General features: G+C 35.3%; 1 protein-coding gene across 2 annotated transcripts in view; it reads right to left on the bottom strand.

Moving 5' to 3' along the window:
- The window catches only part of MIPOL1 (mirror-image polydactyly 1), a 183,956-nt gene that overhangs the window by 106,216 nt on the left and 53,613 nt on the right, over window positions 1-24,127 (bottom strand). For both annotated transcript variants that reach the window (XM_058864690.1, XM_058864679.1), the window contains exons 8-10: window positions 14,871-15,000; window positions 10,872-10,905; window positions 10,442-10,612 (exon numbers count right to left, since the gene is read on the bottom strand). In XM_058864690.1, the coding sequence (XP_058720673.1) occupies window positions 10,442-10,612; window positions 10,872-10,905; window positions 14,871-15,000 (335 nt within the window). The remainder of the gene's footprint in view (window positions 1-10,441; window positions 10,613-10,871; window positions 10,906-14,870; window positions 15,001-24,127) is intronic.

The following is a 24,127-nucleotide window of genomic DNA, read 5'->3' as shown; positions in this document are numbered from 1 at the left end:
CCTGCCAAAACAAACAAAATGGGTAAAATGCATGACTGCTGCTGAAAAGAGTCTAGATAGCACAGAAGACACCGTACAGGACAAAAGGAGAATATGCAAGGAGAGACACAGCTGCTGGCTGGCCCTACAGTAGAAGGCCAGCTGATGGGACGATTTAGTGTAAGGTATTAACAGTAATTTTGCTGCTTCTTCTTGAAGGCTGGCACTGGATGCTCCCCTCACAGTGAGTCTTTGCTCACAAAAGACTTGCTTTTCAGACTAAGATTCAGTTGAAGTCCTAACATTTTGATTGTGAACAGGACACCAAGCAATGAGGCTGAAAAAATGCTTGTAGATTAAGAAAGAAAACTGTCTTAAACTCACAGAAAGGTCTAGTGTTCACTCTCATACTGAATACAAGACAGCAGAGCACTTTCAGGAAAAAAATTAGTGAAAACTATCGTTTCCTAACATTGCTGGGATCTGTAATACCATCTCTGAAACAAGAAATTCCTCATCATGGTTATAACAAGACTTGAAAGAAATTTTACATATGGGTGAAAAGTCAACTCAAGAGACAACTAGGAGCAAAGTGTTCATAGCCATTCTTTTGACAGAGAGTTTTACTCTGCTTTTTGGGGCTCCTCTAATCTTTGGTAATACTTCTGCAGATAGCAGAGAAAGATGTTACAGCTAATCAAGAAGTAAGCAACAGCATAACTGAAAATTGTACAATTTTGGTTATATATATAATTGTCTACTTAGATTTACATATTTATAGCTGGTAACTAATAAATAATAGGTAATGTTAAAATTCCTTCCTCTCTCAAAAGATAGTTGTCAATTCTATGTTATTAACAATATAACATGTCCATCCATAAGTGTTACTGCATCAGTATTTTACACCAATTAAATACTGTGTAGTTAGCCGCTTGTATTCTGTATTTCTGATAAACAACTTCAGAACTGCAGAAAATTGTCATACTTGTATGATTTATACTGTTTTTCATCTGCAATAATTTTTCTTTTATTATAACGACAAGTATACTTTTTACATAGTCACAGCTTCTTAAGGGCCTATAAGTATTTCTTTGTATCTGAATAGTGTAACTTAAAGAAGTCTTCTCAATAAAAAAGTAAACCACAAACCAAAATGATATTTTGTGCTTCATATTCAACAGTAAATCAAAAACTGAAAATTATTTTAATGACTGAAAAGAATGAAAACAAAGTATCAACATCAGAAAATATGAACAAGTTCCCTTACAGAGCATCTTACAATCACATGCAGACTACATGCAACAGGAAAGCCTGTCCTTCATTTGCAATAGAGGGTAATGGAAGCTAAATTTTCTTGTTCTCAAGCAACTCAGCTTGAAAAATAATTAACAGTGAATAAACAGAACATGGAAAAGAGGCTAAATCCTAGATACTCACAATCTGAAGCACGAAACAGTAAAGCCATACAACAAACAAATGTAGGCATACTTGGTGAACCAGACAAAGATAAGTTAATGCTACTGTGAAATCTCTCTTTCATAAAGAGAATATTGATAGATTTTCTTGCTCCTTTTTTTTTTTTTTGTCAGGACCACTACATACTTTAAATCAGAATATGTAAAATAATTTCGTCAAGCCTAAGGACTTGGAAAAATTGATTAACAGCTTCACAAAGGAAAAAAAAGGGTCATGATATTCAGACCAATCCAAGAGAGAAAACTCCCATTTTGGTAACTGTTACATGATCATTTAAAAACACTTAAAAACCTAGAAAGAAATGGAACTAACAAAAACATTTTTAAGTCCCAAATTTCAGTCAGTTATCTACAATTCTGTTGAAAATGAATAATCAGCTTATCATCATCACAGTAATTTTTCCTTACATCCTCTGTTACTGCTAGACCTTAGCTGCCTTACTCATCTCCTCTCTTTACAGCTTAGCACACATACTGAATCATAAGGATGACTGTGGAGGGTATTGCAATGCTGGAAGAGAGGTCAATATTTCACCTCAGGGACTCTGGAAATAAAAATAAATTAAGTCAACAAAAAGTAGCTCTATTCATTCTTTTTAGCTCCAACACTCTTAGTCAATTACTGATGTTGCAGAAGGGGCACAGTCAGCAATATAGTTTGCCTGATATTCTTTGAGGATATCTCCACTGCACAATTAAATCCAAACTTTACATTCTGTGTATCGCTTTATTTGCAATTTATGCTACTAGTCTGAAACTTATTTCTCCTTGAAGGAACCAAGTTCATTTACATCCTGATGACAGGAGAAAATTCAGCAACAGAAAAGTCTGCATATAAAATAGTCAAATAATTTTCAAAGGAAAAAGTCTGAATACAAACATACTAGAATACTTTCTCCAAGAACATTGACAGCTTTTACTTCTTTATTTATATTAAATCATATTCTCTTTCTTAAAATCATCTCATTTTTATCCTTAATTTCATGTAACACACAATTTGCATGCTACTTAGCATTTTACTTATTATGCTTTGTTCTGCACCATGGAGTGCTATCTGAGAAAACAAACTGGATTCCTTTTTTGATTTAAGCAAACTCAAAGATGCACTCCAGGAATTCACCTAATGCATTCTGACAGAAATGGTATTCAGTCTATAGGACTTGACTACAGCTAATCTGACCAAAAAAGCCAGACAAACAAGACACCCCAAACCAAACCAAACCAAACCAAACCAAACCAAACCAAACCAAACCAAACCAAACCAAACCAAACCAAACCAAACCAAACCAAACCAAAAGAAATGCCCCCCTCCCCATTCTGGAAAGGGATTAATGTGGATGTCAGATGCTGAGAACTACTTCATAGTCCAGATCCACCACTATTTATTTGTTCACACTGCTTGGTAATACAGGCATAATAAAACACAGAATTGCAACTTATGAACATTGAAGAAGGGTCAAGGTAGGAGAAGCAAGTGAATGTGCATGTTTTTAAAATTAGAATTTTAGACTCCAGATTAATGACGAAAATGAAACACAAAAATCTTCTCTGTTGATTATCGAAATAATTCTTATGCAAACTCATCTGCGTATCCAAAATAACAAAGTAATTTTGCATAAAGTTTCCTTAGAAAATTGACTAAGGAAACCATCTTTTCATATAAAGCACACAGTTTTTTTTTTTTTCCAATTTTTAAGAAAATCCAACATTTTATCCAACAAGTAACTGAAGCAAAATCTGATTCAACACTCAGTACCTAACTTGAAACTCTGAAGCATCATGGAAAACTTAAGGTACCTCTACAAGAGTTTTGGTACCTACAGACCTTATTGCATGAAGAGTTTTGGTACCCATAAACGTTATTGCATGCAGTGATACTCTTCAGAGGGAATACTCTTTGAGTTCTGCTTTTATCACATTGGAAGTTTCCTCTACAGGTTTCTGCTACTGAAACAGGTGATCAATAAGCATACAAAACATTTTTCCTCTCTTTTGTCCTAGGGTTTTGACATTAAATATTTAAATTAATTCCTGAAATTGGCTTGAAAGTCAAAGCTGTGTGAATATAAAGCTTAGCCCATGATAGATGAGTCAAATAACAATTAATGGAACAAGCTTGCATGCAAATTCACTGCCATTTTCAAAGGGGTGAGGAGTTTCTAGGTACTGAAGAGAGGATAAATGTTCAACTGGAAATTCATTAAAGTTTACAATTAAAGATATCAAGCTTGATCATGCCCTCAAATACTATGCAGACATGTATTTTCTGAATTCTGCACAACACACTGTTTGCAGAGGAACAACAGGTGATTTAACAATGCAAACAATGATGTGTCTCCAGGCATCATTCAGTCAAAACCTTATGGCAGCAAAAAGAAGAAATGCGTATCAATTAAAATTTTGCTTCTAAAGCTCAAAAAGAAAAACCGTAATCCCTCTCTTCAAGGAAACACTTCATTAACATTTACATATTTACTCACACTTAGCATTCATGGACTAAATACAAAAGTTCAGTCTAACAGCTCCTCAGAGTAATTTCCTTTGGATTCTCCTCTCCCTCCACTCATGACCTACCATCTGACCTGCACTTCAAGCTGCAAGTATTAACTCAAAAAATGCAGGCCCTCATGTAACCACTCACTGAAGTCTACACTAAGGAACAAATTGAAAAACACTTCCTTTCACTAATGAAATTTCAACTCCAGAGAAACCAATGCTCTATCAACAGATACCTGTCTACAGAGAAATCACAACCTCTGCTGCGTCAGTGCGAGAGACAGACAGACACTACAAACATGGATTTGTAGTGTCCCTAAACCTTCTCCTACTGTCCTATTTGAACATCTCACCACTCCTCTGTGAAAGCTCTTAATGCTTTCAAAACTGTGAATTACCTGTGAAATACTCTGATCAAATTACAAAGAGCACTATGGCAAAAGATTAAACAGGTATTATTTTTTGGGGGGGACATTCTACACAAATCAGAAAACCCATGTAAGAAATCAAGTTTGGCCAGTTTCCTCTCTAGTTAAGCCTCCAGTGGACTAAAGTTCCTATTTCAGAGACAAAAAATACTTCATGATCTCCTAAATGTAGCCAAATATTTGACAGAATTTTCTCTTGGAAAATATTAATGCTAAAGCCAGCACAAATATACCCAAGGTAGAGAGTCAGAGCACACCTAATCATCTTGGAAAGTAAAGAATTATTATATATTTTCAAACTGAGTTTGTTTTTAGAAAAACTCAGTAGGCCAAGTAGTGAAGATCTTGCATTTTTCTGAGATGCAAAAGATTCCTGATGCTTTTTATCATCATTCACAATAGTTTTACTCCATGTGTCCCAAATGCAGGAATCACTGACTTGGTTTGGTGCTTAGTGAGATTCACTTGGTTTATTCTGAGAAGGAGCAAAGAAAACATGGATTTAACCATGTTCAGTACAACATGGGCTTCCTAAAACATGAATTTAGTCAAACTTTCAAAGGATTATCTTTATTTAGGTAGAGAGGAAATGAAAAGTGACATTTTAAAGCATTCTTGCAGTGCAATGCAATTAATGCTAATTAATTAAATTAATTAAATTTAATTAATTTAATTAATTAATTAAAACTAATATTGCTAATCACAACCACTGCTCATATAACTTGGCTTTTTGTGATCTCCCTTCAGGATCTCTTTTACTCAGCATTATCTCCAAAGAGACATTTGTGAGCTTTACCTTAGGCCACTGATGAGTCCAAATAAAACTGACAACTATTTCATCAACCCCTCTTTCTTTACTCCCTGCAGTCACTGTGCAATTGTTAATACTAAATCTCAAATTATTTTTCTTTTTTAATCCACTCTATATCTTACTCCAAATCCCTAACGTTTTCTCTCAGGACTTGGACTAAATTCACAGGGCAAAAAGGGGAATCTTGCAGACAGGGGTCCTCTCTGTTTAACCATCCTGACGGCAAGGAATTTCCCCACGCCCATTCATCAGCTGCCTCTCAGAGAGAAGGTGCAAATGAGAACAACAGCAACTTGCTGTTGCCTTCCCAAATGAAACTAGCCATTAGTGAACAAGCATGGTTCTTGGATCCTCAAAGTACAAGAAACATATCCTTTACTTTAACTTTCTTCTTGAAATAAATTCAGGATGAAAATCATCAGTACCCAACAGCAGCTGCCTGGTTCATAAAAAACTGTGAATACAGCATCCTACCTCTTCTTTTCCTGTCCCCGTATATCAGTGGTAAAGGGAAAAGTAGGGTGAGACCTTGAGAGAGCAGGAAGGAGGATACCATCAGATATGCTCCTGCCAGCCAAGAACTTGATCAGCATCCTTAATCAAGAAGTGCCAAAGGGTACCAAAATACAGAGTAATATAAAACCAAACTTTGAACTAAAAGTACAAAAAATAATGTCCCAAACTGTGGTTTGGTTTGCAAAGGGATTACCTCTGTCCCAAGAGTCATGAGGCACTGTAACCTGTCACCTGAGTATTCCCCAACTAAGGGTCCAAGATCTGTAAATATTTTTTTGCATTTACATTTCTTGTTTTTACATTTCATACAGCTCTTACTACCTCAGTAAGACCTTGTTCACTCATCTGCTGAGAATCCCTTAATGCTCTGTGAATCACAGGCAACAGAGTTCTACACACTACTCACACTACTTGGTATAAAAGCTGGGAAACTGCTTTAGCAGAACAAAAACACACAACAAAAAAAAAGCTAGCAAGAAGCTGACTAGTTGTAAGCACAGACATTTATCAGTTATTAGTCATTAGTCGAAACTGATAATGATGGAAGTCAAGCGTAATGCATCTCGTCATTGTTTTCAATGATGGTAAAGTGCCGCCTGCTGCCAAACAGCGCCTCAAGTTGGAGAAGGATTCTTTAACTTGCTTCAGATGAGCAACTGGGTGCCTGCCAATTTTTTACGTGAACAGTCATAAGCATGTTCCTGCACAGCAGGATGTGGTCAAACTATTCAAAGCTGTAAAACCAGGTTTGCTTGCCAGTTATGTTATTGCTTCAAGATCAGTGTACTAGAGATGATACTTTGCCAGCCATGAAACCACTGCTATTCCTTAACAGCAAATTATATATCTTTAACATTTATAACTCTGTATAGAGCTGACTGTACAAATTAAAACTCCCACATTTACAGAATTAGTTAGGACTGGAAACATATCAAACACACAATCTCCTAATCCCTTAATGAGCTTTAAAAAATCACTTCCTTCAATCTGTACCAATTAAAAGGTCCCCTTTCTTGTCTAAACCAGAAGAAAAGTAATTGTAATGACTTACTCAAGTCTTTAGCTGCCAACCCTGTAATGATATCAACATTCCTGTCCATAAGGTGTGATGTGGCTAATAGGTAGTTGAGACATTGTACTGTATTGCCTCCTGCTGGAAATAACTTCTTTAGAGTATTTTATGAGGATTACACAATATGACTATGCCATATGGAATCTCTACTATATGTTTGTCACTAACTGGATTACTCAAGCATGAAAAATTTCTCAAGAAAGGTAAAGCTGTCTTATGATCAACTGGACAAACACCTTTTTTCCTTGAATGGGTTAAGACAAAACTCAATGTTACAGACATTTATTTCTTATTTCTTTCAGAGGATCAGTCATAAAACACACTGAAGATCCTCAGTATCACACAATATCTGTTCACTAACAAACATATCTTAGCAAATACAACCAAACTGTTGAGTTTGTTTTTTTAAGGGGGTTGATACAGCAGAAGATGGATGTCAATGTTTAGCCATGCTTTAGTTGTTTGTTTATTATTCACTTGAAAATACATACTAAAAGTAGTATCAAATATTTGAGTTTATACCATTTCATTTGTTTTCACACATACAAAAAGTAGTTTGCATATTTGCTCAGCAATCTAGTGAAAGATCTGAGATTACATACACTTCCACAGCTCAATACGGTGATAGAAGTGCCTCAATCTGCTTCCTAGTGAGAAGCAATGCTCACGCTGGAAATCTCAAAAAATATGCAGAGGTTCTTGGATGTTACAGCTAGAAATAACATTAACATGGCCTTTCTAAGACATGGACAGTGCTCTTCAATTTTGAAGAATAAAAAAATATTCAAGTAAAATTCAAGCTAAAATTCACTAGCTAATGATTGAATATGCTGCAACTGCAGTCCAGTTAAATGCAGCTCAGTAGTATAGCTACCAGAAAAAGCACTATAAAACTGAATTTAAAAGACTAGTTGGAAGTAATCTCTATTAGTGTGGTCATAGGAAATGCATAGTTTATAAAACATTCATTCTCTAGAAATGTACTTTATTCCTCACTTCAAATCAATGCAATGTGTTTGAGCTGTGAAGGCTTTCACATCATTGTTTCTTACTCAGAAAAATCAGAAATCCTGTGAATTAACCCCCAAAAGTTAAACACTACTTACATTCACTGTGGTCAATTGCCAAATGCCAGGGTACTGTGAAGAAAATCACAGTGAAAAGTAATAGCTGCAGCTTCACTAAACACAGTCAGTCCAAACACTCGTTATCATGTAGCTAGTTCTCTATCATATGGAACCAGCTATGGTGGTCACTTAAATGGCATTGCAGTCTCCAGCACCACACAACAGCACCCAAGAACAAAGCAACACCATGTGTCATGAAACATCCAACCTCCCTTGCCCAGTGACCTCTGAACTTTACAAATGCGTTTTCCAGAGGATAGCCACAGCATGCTAATGGTTGACTCTATTTCTGCCTCTTCTGAACCTGCTCTCAATTCCCCCCTTCATATTTGATGTCACTTCCACAAAAAAAAAAAAAAAAAAAAAAAAGATTTTAACTTGCAGATGTTATGAATGCCTGAGGCAACACCAGATCTAACTTCCAATAATTTGCATTTGTTATGCTAAGCATATACATCCCCTGAATTATATCTAGTCCCTTTGTGGTCTAATGTAGAATCCCTCTCCTATTGTTCTTGCTGTTAGCACTGTAATAACTACTGCTATTGCAATGTTAACAAAAGACTACTAATAATTCAAGTATGGTACGAATTCCCAAGGAATCACCAAGTGAGAAACACAGGTTGAAAAGGTAGCTTCAATTCCAAGGACCTATTTTCTAGATTCAACAGTAACATCTGTAAAATCATCATATATTTGAAAACACATGCTGAGTAGTTTTACTAATTACAATTAATTTAGAACAATGGTGGTATAAATGGCTAGCAGTATCATAGTACTACATCTTAATACCAAATATTTGCATCTTCATTTTGTGAGGATTTATTATTCTATTAATTTATTTTTTCAGCTGCAGTATCTGCTTAACGTTACCTGCTTTTTACTGATATGCCTAAAGATGGCTTTGCTAGTGGTGACACTTGAGCCATTACTAGCTAAAATAATTATCTTGATTAACTTTTTTAATCCAAGATGATTACTTGGAAAATATTACTCCTTAAACAGGCAGCTTAAAATCATTAAATTAAAATGTGTATTAAAATGCCCAACAATGATATTCTTCTGACATCCATAGAAGTTTTATGACCCAAGTATGCCTAAAAGTCCACTTCAACGAAGAATCAAAACCTGAAAAAGTGAAAACAAAAATATCAAGAGATCTTTCTCTTTTGCTGAAAGCTTTCCTGTTACAAGCTACTCACACTTCAAATGCCCTGTGCAAAGAAGAAAGAACATAAACTTTTGGAAGGGCTGTTGGATGTTTCCCAGTAGCTGTGCTGGGAAACATCCCAGCAATATTATTATAAAAGGAAAAAACAGATTGAGAAAGTAAAATACCACCAATAGTACATTAAGATTTTTTGTAATACATACTTGACAGATACACAAAATACTTTAATCACCAGGCAGATGGGGCTTTCAAAGTTAAATTAGGAGAGAATGTAAAAACAATGATTGAAAAAAGTGCAAAAATTACAGTGTAGAGGGGGTACTTTTATCAGAGGACTTCTCAATAGAACATAAATTCAATTAACATTATTGATATCATTAAAGATCACAAACCTGACTTTAAATCTAGTAGAAACTAGTTACATGTGGGCTAACTTTGCTTAGTTACATTAAAAATCAAAATATCCAATATTAGTAGAGTCAGATGAAATTTCTTGCCTGTCATAAATACATAAGGAGCTTCATCCAGTCTAAGATCTTTTCTCAGGAGGTACATTCCCTACTTGGACTGTTCCTCCCTAAAACTTATTCCTATTGAGTTAAATTCCATGAAAAAATGGTGGGTAAAAAACATAAACCCAAACCAAAAAAACTACAGAAAAACTCTTCCATGAGAAGAGAAAAGAAAGGAGACTCTCTTTATGGTGAAGAGAATGAAGACAATTACTGTTCTGTCAAAATAGGAAATTGCAGGCAATGAGTGATCTGAGCAGAAAAAAGAACCCAGATTCTTTCAAGTCACGTAGTAGATGGGTAAGACTTTGAGAGTCAAGGACCACATGCTGATTTTTATCTCCTGAATGCAAAGCAACAAAGGGAGGAATTGCTTGCATTGTTGCATGTGGTACTGTTACCTTCCTTTAATGTATATTTTTGCTACTTGTAACCCTTTATAAATCCTTCTGTCCCAGTTAATTGTCATCCAATGCATTTCACCAATACAGCATACTGCAAAACTAAGCCCTTAATAGCTTTTTAGATTGGTCAGCTCACTGAAAAAGATTTTGTTTTAGAAAGAAGACAGATAGCAATGAAGCACAAAAAATACAAACAAAACTTTTCTCATGAAACACAGTGACGCCATTTTAAAGGCCACTTCTACCATAACAAAAAGTTGATCAGTAATCAGACATTTACTACAAGGGCTCTCCTTTGAGATTTTCAAGAGAGAAAAGTAAATAAAATAATTTTCTTCCCCGAAAGTAAACCAACCCCTGCCCCTCTCCAAAAAAAAAAAAAAAAAGAAAAAAGAAAAAAGAAATTTGCTTAATTTGCTTCTGAGTGAATATATACTTGTAGAGACTTACTTGTGATAAAGCAGCATCCCGTTGTTCTATTACTGCATTCATTTCCTCAGCTATTATTTTCTTTTTACGTTCTTTGGTCCTGTGTATTCGGTTCAGAATTATAGCTCCATTCTTCAGTATATCTATCCCTGTGTCTGCATTGTTTATTCTGTTCAGTAATTCCTGTAATGTCTACCAACAGCATTATATGTTAGTCAGACATGAAGTTTTAATATATTTTATTTAATATAGGGTTTTAATTAATAGGCACATGTGAATTGTAAATTGACTGAGTGAAATTATTGAATTTTCATATTGCAGCAAAGATGTACATTATTAGTGTGTCAATTCTTCTTTTTCCCACATCTTAGTTCTTGAAACCCACTCAATTGAACTTAAGCCTCTAAGATATAAGACTGACATCAAGAAATCTCCTCAGAGAATGGCTTACCATGTCATTTTCTTCAGGGTTAATATTTTCTAGCCTAGAAAAAAGGGACACAGAAAGCCTGATCAGTAGCATTTCCTTAGTGCAGCAAAATGAGTTCGCTTTTTAAATCTTTAGAACCTCAAGTAATTTCATTCTACTAGTCTTTAGAGTCAACCATGACACTGAACATATTAAAGTGCCACCTGCTCGACTCCATCTTTCAATAATGCTCCATATCTTCAGCACTGACTTCAGACTGTTAAGTTATTAATGTTTACTGCTATATATGACTACAAGGATCAATTGTTCATATGTGCTTAGATGAAAAAAGTTCCCCAGTGATAGAAATGACTGATGCTTTTATTTTATTTATTTCTTGGCTTACAACTTTTACAAGACATTTTTTTTGTTTTGTTTTTACTGCACCCCCAAATGAAACAGAACATCACTTTTGTTTATAGGGTTTTTTTAATTTTAAGTAATTCTTTTTCCACCTCTTTCTTCCAAAATGAGGGAAAAATCCCAAACCAGTGTAAGTTACTTTAAAAATATTTTGATTTTATATCTTGCATAAAATAGGAAGCGAAGCCAATTCTCTGCAAGGCCCTTATTTAATTCTGGAACAAACCTGCCTGCACTTTCCTCCCTTTCTGTTTCAACAGAACATATATTGACCTGTCAAATACAAAGATGATACGAGGAATTTAGTCATACAGCACTGAACACTGGCTGTGTAAAAGTAGTAAGTGATAGCACAAAAATCTAATAAATCGGATAGTACACATTTTATTTTACCTAAGGTTAGTTAAAAGGACAGAGATCTCTCTTCTGGAAAAATGAGCATATTAAAGTTACCTTTCCACGCCACTGCTACTTACTTAATGGTGACTTCTACTAAAAGTAGCCTATGATATTTTAAGAAAGATATAGAACCATTAAACATCTTCTAAACAGCAACACGTTTTCAGCAGTGCTGCGACAGGCACTTGTCTAAAGCCATGATTTTAGCTAGCAAACGTTATAGAACACTGGACAGCACCCTACCACATTTTCCATTTGTTTTAGCAGGTAACAGTACATAAGGCATAGTAAATCAACCAGTATAGAAATTTTTAAATTAAAGAGAAATACTTCAGAATATACTATCAGTGTATAACAGGTATATTTATATGACATTCACAAGCAGTAACTACTCCAACATACTCAGTTGGCACCAGAACTAAACAAAATAAAGTCAAAGATGACCTTTACTGGGTTTGACTTGCATTCATAAAGTAATGCAAATAATAAAATAACAAACATAATAATATTAATTTTTGTATTATTATAATAAATTCTCAGAGCTGAATCCTTGTAGAGTTCTTGCTTTAGGTTTTTACATTGTTCTAAGTGCCACTTCATGGGGGACCTAAGAATGGATCTCCTGCTAGTTTGTATTCACAATGAAAAGAACAGTATTTGTCAAAGTAAATTGGCAGGACTGACCCAGCTCCTCCAGAGGACTTCTACACTGCTAAAAGTGCAGGTCAACAAAATCACCCAGCCAACCAACAGGCTGGGAAAGGCAGACACCTTAGGGAGAAATGGGAGTGGGAAAAAGAACATCAACTTCTGCCATTAGCATACCTTCAGCATATTACTTCCACATGGGATGTGTCTGTAGGTACACAAACACCTCCTTAGGTGACAATATTTTTAAAAAAAGTAGCAACTTGAGCTGTGTATTTGCCCTGCTAAGTCTCCCTGTGCTGTGCATAGACAATTAATGAAAACCTCCTGATTTTAAACAGCAGGAACCATGGATTCTTTCTTCCTCATTTCTAAACACATTCTGGTAATATAACCCCTAGAGCCAACAGGGCTGAAAGAATTTTGGTTGTTACAGTTAAATAATGACAATAGAACTTCTCCAGCTGCTAATTTAAAGAAAGCATTAAAGCATTTGATAAAGGTTGGCAGGCTGTTCAATATTGCACTCTTGTAAAGTTCTCTGATTGGAATAAATCCAAAGCAGATGGAAAGAGTGACCTGTGCTCTAAAACTTGATGAGTGTGGCACAAGTAGCCAATGTAAAAACCCCAAACCTCTATGAGCTGCACATCTGAGACAGGGAACATGACCTTTCGAACAACCATTATAAGGAAGGAAGAAACTATCAAGGGTGGTAGTTAGAAAAGAAAGTTGGTGTTCTCCACCGGGAAATCTATACCAGTTCCGAGACTGTGAATGGCATCAGGGTATCAGGCCGCTCTATAAAGCATCGGAAAGAACACCCAAGTGGATGACAGCTAGTACAATTGCTGTTCTCTAAATGATAGCAATAAAATGTAATAGCTTGGCTTCAAACTATCAGTCAAGGGAGTTACTGACTCTCCTGGGAACAAGTACTGCTTTGGCATTACCAGTGTATCCAGCGCCTTCTGCAATTACATGCTCTTGAGGAAGGTACTATGTATGTTCTCTGAGAAATGGAGTTTCTTCTCTTTTCTCACACTTTTGCTTAGAACTAAGTCGGTTTTCAAGTACATGAGTGAAGCAGACAGATGGGGTTGAAGGGAAAACAAGTGAAGGTGTTCTGAGGGATTCATGTGTGTCAAGAACTGCTACCCATGTGTCTGTGGATTCCACTGCAGAAAAAGCAGCAATATGCCAGAAACTCAAAAGTCATTGACCAGGTTTGTTGACCGGAAAAATTAATTTTCTTCATTACTTGAGTGCTTTAAGATCAAAGATCTCAAGTTTATGATATCTATTTATATATAGGTTCATGTGAAGTTTGGAGCCATGTAAAACTCTCTTTACTTGTGGAACATACAAGATTACAAGACTGGCAGAAGAAATTTGAGAGACACATAAGGCTCACAGTTGTGATGACTCTTACAGGAATTTAAAGCACATCTATAATTTCCTCAGAAAGTGCTGTTTTAGGCAAGATTTCAGATGTATATGCACAAAAAATGGGCTCCATAGAAATATTTAACAAACCACTAATTCTTGTGGGTATTCTTGCTGCTGACTCATACTTGTGACAAACAGTGAGGCTGTGACAAACTCTAGCAACTTGTAAATTCTACAGAGTAATGGTGGACAAACTATGCGCAGATTATTGAAATTAATTTAGATAATAGTCTCTGGCCCTAACTATAAAAATACCCAAAAGAAGATGACTGTTTTTCTGCCCTAAAGATGAGTGTTCTTAGTAGAATCAATTATTTAAAACATAATTTCCTGTCATTTAGTTAACTAACAACTGCACCTATTCAGTCTCATGCCATGAAAAGCTTGTTTGCTTTTTATTTCTCCTGCCAGAAAAGTAAGAGAACTTTCTCAGCCACTGTAGTCTTTTCAAGATGATCACAACTCAGATGGACAAGGATTGTACGGAGAAGCAAACTGTAGCTTCAAAGCTGCCTATATCCCAAAGGGAGAAAGAAACCACTCTTGATAATTTCCTCCTGACTTAGTTCTGTTTAACATAAGATTGCCTATTTCTGTTGTGTTAAAATGGCATGCATAAAAATCTCTGAACTATTAATTGTACCCTTATTACCTTACAAACTGCTCCTACACTAAAGATAGGAAAAAACCCCATATATTTTTACTGTGTCACCCATATAATTAGTAGAAATTTTGCTGAAGGAAATGTCTAGCGGGCTTAAAGGCTTGATTGATTTCCTATACGTTGCAACTTTTGACTGACATTCTGGTACTCTGTGTCAAAAGATCCCCATAAAATGTCACATTCATCTTATTTCTCCCTCAATAAATCAATACCAAAGCTTTTGATTATATTTTTAATTTTTGTGATCAAAATTATTCACCTTTTCTGTCTCCAGAGAAACACATGGTTTTGCAGAACAGCTAACAAATTAAGCAATAACAAAGTAAGACTAGCCCCAGTCTATTTTACTGGACAGATGATAATGTGCTACATATTTATATAACCACTGTTGAGCAGTTTCTGATTGTCACAGACCAACACAACAGCCTTCTTACTTGGTACAGGAAATGCATACTTACTCTTTGAGAGACTCTTCCAAACGCCGGACTCGTAGAAATGCTTCATCTCTCTCCTCATTGGCTAACCTAAGCCTTGCCATGACAGCCTCATCACGTTCCCGTTGAGCAGAATAAACTTCTTCCACCAGAGCTGCCAAAGTGTATTCAACAAACAAGTTTGACAGGGAATTGCACTATTAGATGCACTTATGTTGGCCTTTGCCACCACCTCCTAAAATCAACACTCTTCCAATGACCTTGGATTATTCTGCATAAGATCTATATTACTTCTTAGACACAACACTAGAATTGCTGTTAATAGATAGAATCAATACTTTAAGGTATTAAATAAAGATAAATGTTTTCAAATTCACCCCTGTAAAATCTAACAGGGAAAGAAAGTGATTTGCTGGGCATTCTGAATACTTGCTTAATGGAAAAGTAATTCTTAAAGCTCAGAATCATATAAGACACGAACAAGTTTCTTCTAGGACACAGAGTTAAAAGCAATCATACATTAGAACTGCTACCATCAGACTGCTTCCTTATCAGGGTGGCACACCGATATTAAAAATTCTAATATTTTTATAGTCTGTCTCTGGTATCACAAGAGTGGCACAGCTGGCATCTCTCCTTCTCTGCCAAGCCTTTACTTTATTGTGTAATATACTGTCATATTATCTGTTACAGCATACATGGACCTTGGAGCATTAGGTACCAATAAACTAAGATTTACTGTCTATCCTTGGGAGCAAACTAACACCTTCAAGTCATTCCTCATCCTGAGCTTACATTTTCTCCCTGCCTCTCCCCTGTCAATATGTCTAACACCATCTCTGGCACGCTGCCAGAATCCTTACCTCGACCCTGCCTCTACTAAAATCTTTATTCATATTTTCATCATTTCCCTCTGCAATACTGCAAATCTCTCCTCACAGTCATCATAAAACCATGCATTCAAAATGTCTAGGGACTTTCAGGATGCTGTAAGGCTGCTGTCACTCCAAGACAGAGAACTATATCCTCTCTCACAGGAACATCAAAATACTCAATTGAGATCTGTAGGTTCCTGCATTCTCCATTCTCCTCGTCCCTTCTAGTCTGTCAAAATGGAGTATAGCCATAGTTTCCTAATGTCAAACTACAATGTTTTTCAAATTTTGGTATTTATTCCTCAAGAACTTTCTCTATTAAGCCATAAGCTGGGCTTTCTTACTCCCTTCAGAACTATCTGCTCCTCTCTCAACCACTGCTTAAGTCATTAAGATCTCAAAGAAAGACTTCCTGCTGCTTTACTTCCTTTTACTAAAAGCCTACAGCTTTTGTCACTCCATTCTTACCTAAATTGACATTAACTTTGCCTTTATTTGTTATTCCTCTCTTACTTCACTTCTGTACATTATTGCACAAAAAACTTCATAGTGGAATATATAATGAAATATTATATTGTTCTTCACAGAGTGAAACAATAGAAAACACAGCAGCACATTTTTGTAGCAGCTATATTGCTGGTGCAAAATAAATTTTATCAGTACCAAGAAAAAGGGAATCTTCTTGTCCTCAAGCTTGTGAGAAGACTGCCACTGAGGAGTAAGGAAGACTTTTTTGCAGGTCTAGCAAAAGGTTGCTGGCTAACAGCAGATTACACTGAATCAGACCGGGAAGAGCTAATGTTACTTCTGAAAGTGCAGTTCCTCCCCTCACAAAAAGTCTGCAGAGGAGCTACAAGCCTAGTCATCAGGTCAGAGCTGTAACGAGTTGTGTCCCAACAACACCACCAAAAGAAATTGCATTGGAAGCACAGATTTTGAAATGTATGCAAAAATTAACATACACTGATTAAATTCTCTTTAATCCAGAAGAATAGTGTCTTTCTTTTCCTTGAAGACCTATTTCCCCTGTTTGCAACAAGAAAGCTTTGCTTGATGTGGAATGGAAAAACTAATACAGATGTAAGGCAGCGGTAAAACTGCATTTGCACTGGCTGGTGTCCAGCAATAAGTTTGCAGCACTTGCAGAGAATACATCTGATATCTGCAAAGGTTGGTGGCTCAGCAAGGACAAGAAGAAAACACATGAGGTAACCTAGGCTGTGCATTTCAGCTCACCAGACTTCCACTTTGATTGCTGAGATCTGTGACGACAGGAAAACTAGTGCCAGAGCAATGACTGCCTGGGTAAACTACAGTGCAACTGCTATGTCCTGACTGGATCTGGAACACACAAGCAGTTTGATTCTTTATGGTAATTATTACCCATCAGTACCTAATTTTTCCAGTAAATTATGCCAGTTTATCTAGCACCACAACAGAGACACTTCACAGAGAACCCTTCCCATAAAGCTGCAAGTGGAAACACTATGCAATTTTCACTTTGAAAACAATTGCTGCAATGAATAGAAAGTTGTCTAAAATAACTGAAGATCTGGCACTTATTACTCTGCTGAGGTTAATTATTTTCCAGTTCAGTTAACTCCTTTCTGGCCTCTTCAAGTGCACCCCTTCTGTCTGACCTTAGAACATCCTCACCTCAGCACGAAACCCCACAATTTGTTGACTCCTGCCATGGATCTTGAACATACATGTACATGTAGAGTGACTGTCTTTTGGCATACCTAAGTACCTCTCTCCATAAATATAGCCAGTGGTAATAATGATGATACAGGATTTTAAAAAACAGGTTATTACTTATTTGTAATTAAACCAAAGTAATGTACATATAACAGTATGAAAGCATTCAGAAAAAGGTATTTTTCAAGTCATTTAAGAATCCTGCTTATCTGAAATCTTAACACCCCTGATAGCAGCTCAGATGCTTTTGAACAGAACTCCCTTGCCTTTGAACAGTGAACCCTTCTGCCAACCAAAAGTTTATTACGAAACACTATCTTTTAACTACCAGCTATGAAAAGTGACTTAAATTGAGAAACTCTTTCTTGTTTTCTTATTCTTCCACTAAATTAAAGCATTGGTGTTAATATACCACTGACCAGATCCGCCAACTGCATTAAAAAAATATTTATAGTAATTTTGTATCAATTACAAGTGTCTGGCCTCCGGTTCTGTTTCTTTAAAGTAATACTGCAAGTTGATTGTTTAATACTGAAACAGGTGAGAGAAAATGTAGAAAATCATGTAAGATGCTTGCACAGTAATCTAAGTTTAAAAAAAAAATTATTTAGATACATCACATTTTAATACAACATAGCAATACTGATATTTCCAAAAGAAATTACTTATTTAAAAAATACTTAAAGAACTCATCTAACTCATTTTAATGGTCTGTAGAAGACTAAGTCTTACTTACTTATTAAGACCTGATTTCTTCACCAGCCCAAGCTGAATTTAGGCTTTTTGTTACCCAATGGCTATACATATCTGACTCTTGTTTACTATTTTATTAATTATTTTTTTCCTGCTATGGGGAATATTATGGCTGTCACATGATTGAAGGTAGTTTGAATATTACCCTTTCACATTGAGCTATGGATGAGTCACAAGTAGAATTTCAGGACTGTAAGAACCACAGCACGCTTGAAATAAGTGAAATGCAGACACTCAATGCAGGTCTCAATGCAGCAGCAAAGCAAACATTTTGCTCCATGTCTAGGAAAATGAGTGATGTATAAACTGTCCAGTTAGAGTCTATGAAAGAGTGACAAGAAATTCCTTCATATGAGAAAGAGTAAAAATTATCCAGATTATCATCCCTATGCTTCTTAAAACTGTGAGGTGAAAACTGATTGAGAGTAACACCAACTAAATTCCATTCAAGACATGACATATCCAGCAAAATGCTGCCACACTGACTTGGCACCTGATTCAACGGAAAAATGTATCCAGCTACTTTTTCATCAACTGCTCTGGTGGACATTACAAGGTTTTCCTTGGAGACCTTCCAGCGGCATACCAACCATCCCTATCCTTGCTGTCGCGAGACCTGACCAAGAAGAAACACAGATTTGTACAGAATTCACATTTCATGTAAGAAAATGACACATACTTCAGAAATGAAGTATGAGTAGTCTAGTATTAAGCTAAAATGTATGGCATCATTTACTAATTCATATATATATATATATGTGTATATAATGGCATTCAAGAGTTAAAATATTTAAATCCCAGAGAACTGAATTAAGAAAAAAGGAATATTTCCCTTTGTTTGCAAATATTGTAGTATATAAAAGTACAGCACTGCTATTTTGTTGTATAAACTTTATTTGTTTTGGAAGAATTTAATAAAATCTTTCCCCTTGTAAGTAAAACCCCTGCATACACTAAAAGAGCTCTTTATTTTAAAAGAATCATTATGCTAAACTCATCAATTCTAAAACATTTTTAGTTTTTAGTAAAGAAAACAATTGTAAACAGAGAGCTTTTGTAAGGTAGATAGCTATTACAAAGTTCACTTAGAAAATCAATATAGCATTTTAGCTGGAATTTGCTCATTAAACACCCACAGCTCTAATGCAAATTATGATGGAATGAATAAAGCAAATACATATGCTTCTTTCCTTTTATTAAATGTAAAATCTACTGTTAATTGCATCTGGTATGTCATATAAACTTTTCTCCTTAACTATTAAATGGAAGCTTTTACAAAAGTCATTAGAGATTCTCTTTCTTTGACTTGTATAAATTTCAATATTTGTTCAGTAAAGGTTCACAGCAGTTAAATTACATTAACAAATATTATTAGCTACTATGTAAGCCAACTAAGTAAAATACTTATATTGCAGGTAAAACAAATCAATGGGTGTTTACAATAATATTTGGATATGTCCATTTTTAAACAAGCTTATCAAATATCATGTAATTCTTAGTCAAATGAGAGAGACTCAAAGTAGATTTTTTTATCCCAAATACTCAAATTTGTTTAGTAAGCTAATTGTTTTCTAATATGGGCAAAAGTAAATATGAAGAAGATGAACCATACCAAGTATGAGTTTACTGAGTCAAAGCAGTGTACATATTTTCTTAGTTGAACCTGATTCTTTTGGCAAACTTATCTCCTATACTTTCTAAACCACCTTTAAAACAGCATAACTGAGAAGGTGTGCTGGAAATCATTCTAGTTTAAACAGTGTTTCATGATTTTCCAAACATGGAACTTTGGGGGAAGCAAGGAAAGCACGACTCCCAGGATAAAAGTCTGTTTGCTTATTTCCTAGAGGTCATCTGTGTAAATAAAATAAACTGAGTAAGAGAGGAAAAAGAGGAAAATGTTGGGACTAAAAACATTTATGGCAGCAGAAATCACTTCACATTACTCATTAAAAAAAGTAAAACTGGAATATGGGCCAGGTCTTAAAAAGAAAATATGAGATCACTAACCACACTGCTACTGTATTTCAGAAGATACAATAAATACTATAATGCTATAACAACTGATTTTCAATATAAGTCAGTTTTACACATATATTGAATTTGATTTAACCATATGGATATATACGTGTTCTCCTTACAGAAATACAAACATGTATGTATGTGCCATCCACTCAAATTAGAAATCAAAATCCTCTGAGATTTCCTTCTATTAAATTTAATTACTGTGCTCACAACTCCTAAAAAAGTCAATTTTTTCATAGCCAAATTAAGAAAAAAACCCCGCATTGCCATGAAAGCCTTTAAAATGTGTCATTAATTGGTCTCTGCTTATACATGTTACAAAATGCAGATAATCCCTAGAAATGTTCAAATTCTAAAGCCCTTACAGAGTTCTTATTCAGGTTAATGGCAAACTATCAGGAGCTCCAGGGCTCATTGTCAACTTAAAAATAGTGCTGACATGCTCTGTTACGAAACAGATAACTTAAGTTCCTAGCTCTTTTTTGAAAGCTACCATTCATTTACTTTCAGTTATGATGTATAATTGAAAAATAAAACTAAAATAGTGATAAGAAGATCATAGGAAAATTACTTAAGAGTTTTCACCAGTCTGTACCAGGAGTTATAGACTAGAAGTAATTTACACCTAAATGTGACTTTATAGATAAAGCAATCTGAACAAACACTGATAGAACACACTGACCTCTTTATTGCTTTGTGTTTGTTGTATGTATTTAGTGCATAGCATTCATCTGCTCCTACATTTCCAATGCTATAAAAAGAGTGTTCTTAATAAAAGGCTAAAGTTGTTTAGTGGCAGCTCTGTATAGGGGTTTTTATGTGTACTCAGATCGCAATTCAATTTAAAAAAAAATAAAATGGAAAAGAATAGGAGAGAGTATTATACACAGACCCCAAGGCAGTTCTTGTGAAAGCCAATCCCCCTACAACACTTAAGCCTCTGCCTCCAATACACTAAACACAGCTGACTTCAAAATTCAAACTATAATGCTGTTAAGTTTTTTCTACAGTGAATAATTGCTGATGCCTGAATATTTACTTTTAGGGGGAAAATATAAACATTGCATTAAAGTTTGCAAGTTATAATTTGTCATGTTAAAGCAAAGTTTTGTAATGCCCCAAGAAGTAGATAATTTTCAGACCTTTTTATCCCTGAATAAAACCCAATTCTTTATGCTCATCTAGCACTTGTGTGGAAGAAAGAAGGGCCAGACTAGTCATCAAAAATGCAGAAGAAACTGGCTTGCTTTTTACATACAAGCTCCACTGACAAATAGCTTAGTAATTGACATTTTAATCTATGCCAACTCATCATATATTGTACTTCAAAGAGCTGCATGCAACTTTTTGACAATCAGCACTTCTGACTATCTGAAGGTAAAATCACATTGTTTCAAATTAATCTTAAAAACTGAGCAAAGAATCTTTCAGTCACGATGCCCCCACCTTGGGGGTTTTTCTGTTCTTTAGATGGATTGTCTGCTTTCCCATACAGAGGATTCAAATCCTGCAGCTATTTTCAAAATTGTGTTATTCATCAGGAAATATTTTGAAAAGATATTCAGCAAATAGTATTCCATAATGAAGCCTTTAATAGGACAAACCCCCTAAGAGCTATATAGACTAAATATATAAATTTATGATGTACAGAAAACTGGTTTAAGGAAGTATATGTATTACCTTCCTAAACTGTAAAATATCATTCATATTTAGGTTTATAAACATGAGAGTTGGGAACTACTGAGTTCTTTTGGCTAAAGCCCAATATTGGCCTTATTTCAGTTTAATTGGAAGAGGATCTTGAATTCATCTTCTCCATGAGATATCAGGAACCTGGATTTCTGTTTGTACCAAAGGTTAATAAGAAATGTGTCTGCAAAAGTCAAACAGCATTAAATACCAAAAACTGATTATTATTCTGCAGGAGTTGTTCTGTCATTCATAATCTCTCCATGCTCCAACCTTCCACAGCTAATCTTTAATGGATGACATGCAGGAAAGAAAAATAACATCTAAAAAGGGACTCTAAAGTGAGCTTTGAAGAAATGGAAAATACTTTTCTTCTGTGCTGAAAGGTATTGCCACCCAAAGTTTATTACTGGCAAGATTACTTATTTCCTCTTACTTTATGGATATTAAATCAAATTAACTCTAAGCTAACAGCCACTTGGATATTTGTTTTTACTTTTGCTATTAAATTTATTGCACATGCATATTCAGTAATTATTTTTCAAGTTAATTTAGAAAACTTCAAATAATGTTCATGAATATTTCCATACCATATTCAAGAATTCCAAAATACCACAAATGTATATTCACAACATTATCATAAAAACAGCCCTGAAATAGGGGCTTCATTGCAGGTATATTGCTATAGCTTCTAAAAGACTGAAAGTTATATAATACATGCTGCCATATTAGAAGTATTACTTTCCTCTTTTTCCACACTGTATTTCCTGTCACTGCCTTGGTCTTTCAGAGAGCATCTACAGAATGCTAATACAGTTTTCAAGCATTAAAAATGGTGTGAAACCCCTAATAGGGTCAGACTCAATACTGCTGAGCTGATGTTGATTTAAGTAAGTATTAAATTTTGGTAACATTATTATTAGATACTGGCACAGAAAAAAAATCCAACTCACATAATAGCTGTTGCTACAGAAAGATTTAAGGATAAATATTTTTATTATATTTTCATTCAGAACTATTCTTAGTCTCAATATAGCAACAAATATCTCTGATAGCAACAAAAATATTCCAAGAGCTCTGGTTCTGACGCCAACTATGGTATATCTTGCTGCAGTAATTGCACTGTGAGAATAGGGCTTTGATATTTTTTCCAGTCTAAAGAAGTTACCACTATGCTTTGTAACTCCCCCTCACACTCAACCATGTCCTTCCTCTAAAAGTTCCTATATATTCCCTGTTTAATTCTTCCATTAGGAAAACATGAAGTCACTTACTACATCCATCCAAAGTGAGATCTGTTCTCTGAGCTAGTTGTTTTGAGGACTTACTCCTTTGCAATGCCTCCATTTTGATTTTCCAGTCTGCCCGTGGAAAATGTATGCTCCTTCCCCTTTCCATGCCCACAGGTGGCACCTGCTCCCTTTTCTGTTCAACATATGAAAGTTCTGCACACCCAAATTTCAAGATTTGACTATTCTTCACACCTGCTTCATACATGGTGTTCCCTTTTGTGCTTACACTATTCTGGTGTGTGTTCTTTTACGATGTGCTCTTCCCTGATGGGGACGAAACCTGATGGGTTTTCCTGATGTTGCCTTCACCTCTGTTCTTCATGACACAAACTAACAGTACCTCCTGACATTGTATCAGAATGACACAAAATCCAGCAGAAGAATAATGAATAAACTGCAGGAATCTGTGGTAACTATGACCACCAGAAACAATAGTCTCTATTGCTTAAAAGACTGAACCCAAAACTTTAAATTCCCTAATTTTCTTTAGCCATTACTAGCTGACATAGAGATAGGGCCCCGAGGAAGTCTTAAAATCCATTTTCAAGGATAGCAAAATATAACAATAAGAATGTTGTGAAAAGAAGTTATTTACTGCACACAGTATATACTTTTCTACCATCATGTATATCTTCTGCCTTAACTCTACTGTTTCCTCTTTTACTGTGAAGCATTTCACAAATTTACCCTTTCATTCTTCACTTTTTCCTTTGAACAGTGTAAGAATCATAAACTGACAATCTTTGGATTATTTGTTTCTGTAGACTGCTGTAGCTTTCATTCAAAATGCCCATTGTCTTCACTTTTCAAGTCTTTCCATGGGACTTGTTCAGGTAAAACCTATCAATTACAGGGCTACCTTTTAAAACAGAATTCTAATATTCCTCAAAGTAGATAACACTTTTATGGTGTACCTTGCTTATGTTCTTTACAATATAATTTTGTGGAG

Source organism: Poecile atricapillus, chromosome 1, assembly GCF_030490865.1.
Source record: "Poecile atricapillus isolate bPoeAtr1 chromosome 1, bPoeAtr1.hap1, whole genome shotgun sequence".
Lineage (NCBI taxonomy): Eukaryota > Metazoa > Chordata > Aves > Passeriformes > Paridae > Poecile > Poecile atricapillus.
This window is presented reverse-complemented; position numbering and strand designations above follow the sequence as displayed.